This window comes from Leptinotarsa decemlineata, unplaced genomic scaffold, assembly GCF_025532065.1.
Source record: "Leptinotarsa decemlineata unplaced genomic scaffold, Ldec_3_MD MMD2_tig00026374_RagTag_RagTag, whole genome shotgun sequence".
Classification (NCBI taxonomy): domain Eukaryota; kingdom Metazoa; phylum Arthropoda; class Insecta; order Coleoptera; family Chrysomelidae; genus Leptinotarsa; species Leptinotarsa decemlineata.
Window position 1 is genome coordinate 505,512 of NW_027412710.1, and position 3,902 is coordinate 509,413.

Here is a 3,902-nt window from a genome sequence, read left to right on the forward strand (position 1 = left end):
AAATCTCAATTTCCGGCCTACTCAGGACGGGAAGGAGAAACAGATCGACCTGATTTGGTCATTTTTTTCTTTTCGCTCCGTGTGTGTTCAGAAAGAACCATTTTGGAAAATCTGTCTATTAGACACCTCATAGAGGATTAATTTCCATAAGGTTTCATTTCAAGTGAAAAGGTGCCTGTTAGTTTCGTACTAGAGTATTGCTATTGTTTGGTTGTGGCCCTTTCACCCTATTCAGGGATCAGAGAACCTCACGTGAGTACGCCATTTTTGTCAACCTTTTCCGTCCATTTGTGCTTTTTTGAGACGTTTTCTCATTTTCATTTTCTCCTATTATAGGGCGATCTACGTGTGATTAGTTCATAGACGATTTTGTTTAACCATTACGAGTTGGGATTTACTCAAATCAGTATTTTGGAAAAATACTGAAATCTATTTTGTGGAAACCGAAAAAGAAATACTTGTCTTCAGTATTTCTCCGGATTTTATTGTAAATGAAACCCTTCTGAACTGGAAGGTAAGTTGCTCTAATTCAGACGGAGTGTACCTAAAGTGTCTTGTGTAAAATATTTGTTGTTTTCATTTGTTTTTTTAGTATACGGTTACTAGAAATTTGCCAATAAAAATATATAATATCATAGTAACGTTCTATCATAATTTATTTTATTTTTGTTATTGATTCTTCCGCTGGAAATCAGCGCATTAATTTTTACTTTTGATAATTTCAGTAGATTCTTGCCATGTTATCATATATATTAGAAAACTTGTGGTTTTTTATTGAAGGTAAAGAAAATAAAATATTACTTTTCATATCGATCACTGTTTTACGGTGTTGTCCCATTAATTTAAAGTCATTAAGGATGCTACTTTTGTATTATGTACTTAGGATGATTTCAATAGAAATCAATGAGGATTTTTTTTCTTTAAAGGGTTTTTTTTGGGGGTACCGTTTTCCTGTAGGAAGAATTCACGCCAGATCAACAACCACTCTGGAACATTTTGACTACCTATCTTGGCGGATTCTTTAGATTCAAGATTGTTGTTTGGACTTGGGGGCGGAGAAGACGCGCAAGTACCTGAAACAATAAAAAAATTGACTATATTTTTTTCATATATTATTCACATTATCGTGATTAATAACTTACTGTTAATTGTATAAAGCGGAAATTAAGTCGTGTTTTGATCCAGTTAATTATTTTTTCGTGATACTGCGTCTGCGCTCTGTCTGGGCCCACAGCAAATGACTTCGGAATCCTTGTAAAATATTCTTGAAGGTGAGTTACCTGCGGCTTCACTTCCTGCTCTTTGTGTATTTAAGTTTGATTTATACGTAGCTGGCTCTATTTTTTTTTTTATTGAGAAGTTTAAGGTAACTAATAAGGAAACTTAGAAAGTTATCAACTCCGTTTGGCTTTAAGTATTGATTTGAATTTGTTTAAAACACATCGATTAAATCCATGGATGCTAAAAGTTTTTTTCAACCTGTGCTAATTTTATTTTCACGTTATCAATATACTGATCTATTGGAATGGTGGCTGGTCAATTTTATTTCTTTTCTCTTGGTAAGTTGGAGAATTGGTAAAGATATTAGTGAAATCTATTGGCATTTCAACTTACCTGGCGCCCAAATATTTACTGGTACATTTACAAGTACTGGAATACAATGATGAAAATAGTTATGAAACTTGATATGGAATGATAATTTACGATTGGTCCATTCATTTCTGGAAGGACATTTTTTGTTCAGTCATTATTTCCAAGTATTGACTATTGATTATTCGAAGAAGCTCTCTTTCGTCCAAAGAGCTTGAGACAGTTCGTTCTGGAACTCAAAACATTATCACATTGCATATAGAGAGCACAATATTTTCGTCATTAGTACAAGTGTTCCAAATATTCTATTATTTGATCATGATTCGATGCAAAAAGTTATCAACGGTTATCGGAGTATATACATTTCTGGATCGTATTCTCTTTTATCAAAATAAATCACACACTTTCATGGCATATCAGTATGCGGACGGCCGATTAACTAGATGACGACCGTATAAATTAGCTGAAACCTCTCTAACCATATTAGTCTCAGTGAAAGTTCAGTGATAGTGATATACCATATATCGTGACAAATTCTGTTCATCTCGTAACAAATCAGAAGGAAGAGAAGAAACATTTCATTTCATTTCATTCAATTCACAGCAAGTAAAGAAACATGTCTGTGTACTACAAATTCAGGTCAGTTGTGAAACATGAAAGGATTACATTCGATGGACAACATATTTCGGTGAAGGACTTGAAGAAAGCCATTATGCTACAGAAAAGGATTGGGGAAAACGGTGATGTTGACTACAAGTAATGGATGCTCAAACTAAATTAGTTTACATGGATGAGAACTTCTTGATACCAAAAAATTCATCACTTCTCATTGCAAGAGTACCAGTAAGTCCTCAAAAAACGAAACAGTGGGAGAGTCGTGAAGGAGAGTTTATTGGACTTCCGAAAGTAGATGAGGATGGTCCTATTGAAAAATCTGCGAACTTGTTTCGAGGTCTCAATCGAATGGACAGTGTACCTCCAAATTATAGATGCCACAAATGTCACCAAGGAGGCCATTGGATGAAAGATTGTTATTTCACTGATGGAAAGCGGGCCCAGAAAAGTACTGGTATATCAAGAAGTTTCATGGTGCTCGTTGAAGGTCCTCAATTACCCGGAGCGAAGATGATTATGGTGGATAATGAGGCACCTGAAAACTTGATCGAGAATAACAAGTTCGAAAATTTGGTGTTTCATGTAGGGGACCGTAGTGTCAATATCGACTTGCATTCAGTTCGAGGGCTGACGTCATCACCACCTGAAGTTTCAGATGTGATTTTCAATACAGAGGCTGACAATGATGAGTCTGCGAAATCTTCATTCCCTGAAGAAAGTGACTCCATTGATCCTTCTACATCAAAAAATCTGTATTCAATAATGAGTTCTCCTGGTGACATATCGGTAACACCAACGCTTGATGAAGCTACAGCAATGTCTAACAGTGTCGTCCAACTTTGTTTTGATTTTCCTAGATTGTCGCTGACAACTGTTCAGAATCCCCCGCATGCTGGATCACCTTTTTCCAGGAGAAATCCGTTTCCTCCAAATAGGGAGCATCATGCACGTTCGGGCAGTTCTTTTGAAAATTCAAAACATTCACACATGGGGGTAAGTGATCTTTCGAACCAGTTAGACCGCAACATGGGTAGGGGCATACCTTCCAGGAAGAGAAAGATGCATTTCTGGTCTCCTCCACGTAAAGAGCGCCGCAGGCGTTATGGCGATTCTCCTCAAAATTCACCAAGAAAGGAGATAAATGTTCGAATGATCAGGGCTATAGCAGGGGACGGACCGTTTCCTACAGAAATTTAGAGACACATTTTTGCTCACTTTGTCCTCCATAGGAGTCGCAGGCTTGATGGCACATTTCAAATTGATAATGGGGTTTTGGCCGAAGACATTATATCAGGTCCATGTATAGGGGATGATGATTTGTGATATATAGATATGGAAGTAAGTAACTTGACTAATCAGTTTTGTGTAACTTGGTTGTGAATAAAAAATAATAGAAATATTTTGTTTGATTACCATATCATCCATTTGGTTGTTCTTAGGTGACTGGTATTCATTAAGACTATTGTATTATATTGTATAATACTCTAATAATTTAATTATAGGTGTCAAACACCCCCTCTCCAGGATCTATGTCGGATCACCAGTTGATATAATGGAATGTCCATTCCGCATTTGAACTGAAACATGAAGCAGATACGAGCTGTTCATGTTTGTTCACAATGTTCATTTTTTATATTGATGACATAGGACTTCGTCATCGTCAAAAATTTTCATAAAAGGTTATTTCAATTACGAAG

The 3,902-nt window shown here is 36.2% G+C and overlaps 1 protein-coding gene across 2 annotated transcripts; it reads left to right on the plus strand.

The window, feature by feature from the left end:
• Window positions 1-232: 232 nt before the first annotated feature.
• On the plus strand, window positions 233-3,610 carry LOC111513239 (uncharacterized). 2 transcript variants are annotated; one of them, XM_074185422.1, is made up of 2 exons: window positions 233-514; window positions 927-3,610. In XM_074185422.1, the coding sequence occupies exon 2, from the start codon at window positions 2,350-2,352 to the stop codon at window positions 3,400-3,402; it is 1,053 nt and encodes a 350-aa protein (XP_074041523.1). In that variant the 5' UTR covers window positions 233-514; window positions 927-2,349; the 3' UTR covers window positions 3,403-3,610. The 2 variants fall into 2 exon arrangements, with proteins under 2 accessions (XP_074041523.1, XP_074041524.1); XM_074185423.1 differs by having other exon boundaries at window positions 958-3,610.
• Window positions 3,611-3,902: the final 292 nt, after the last annotated feature.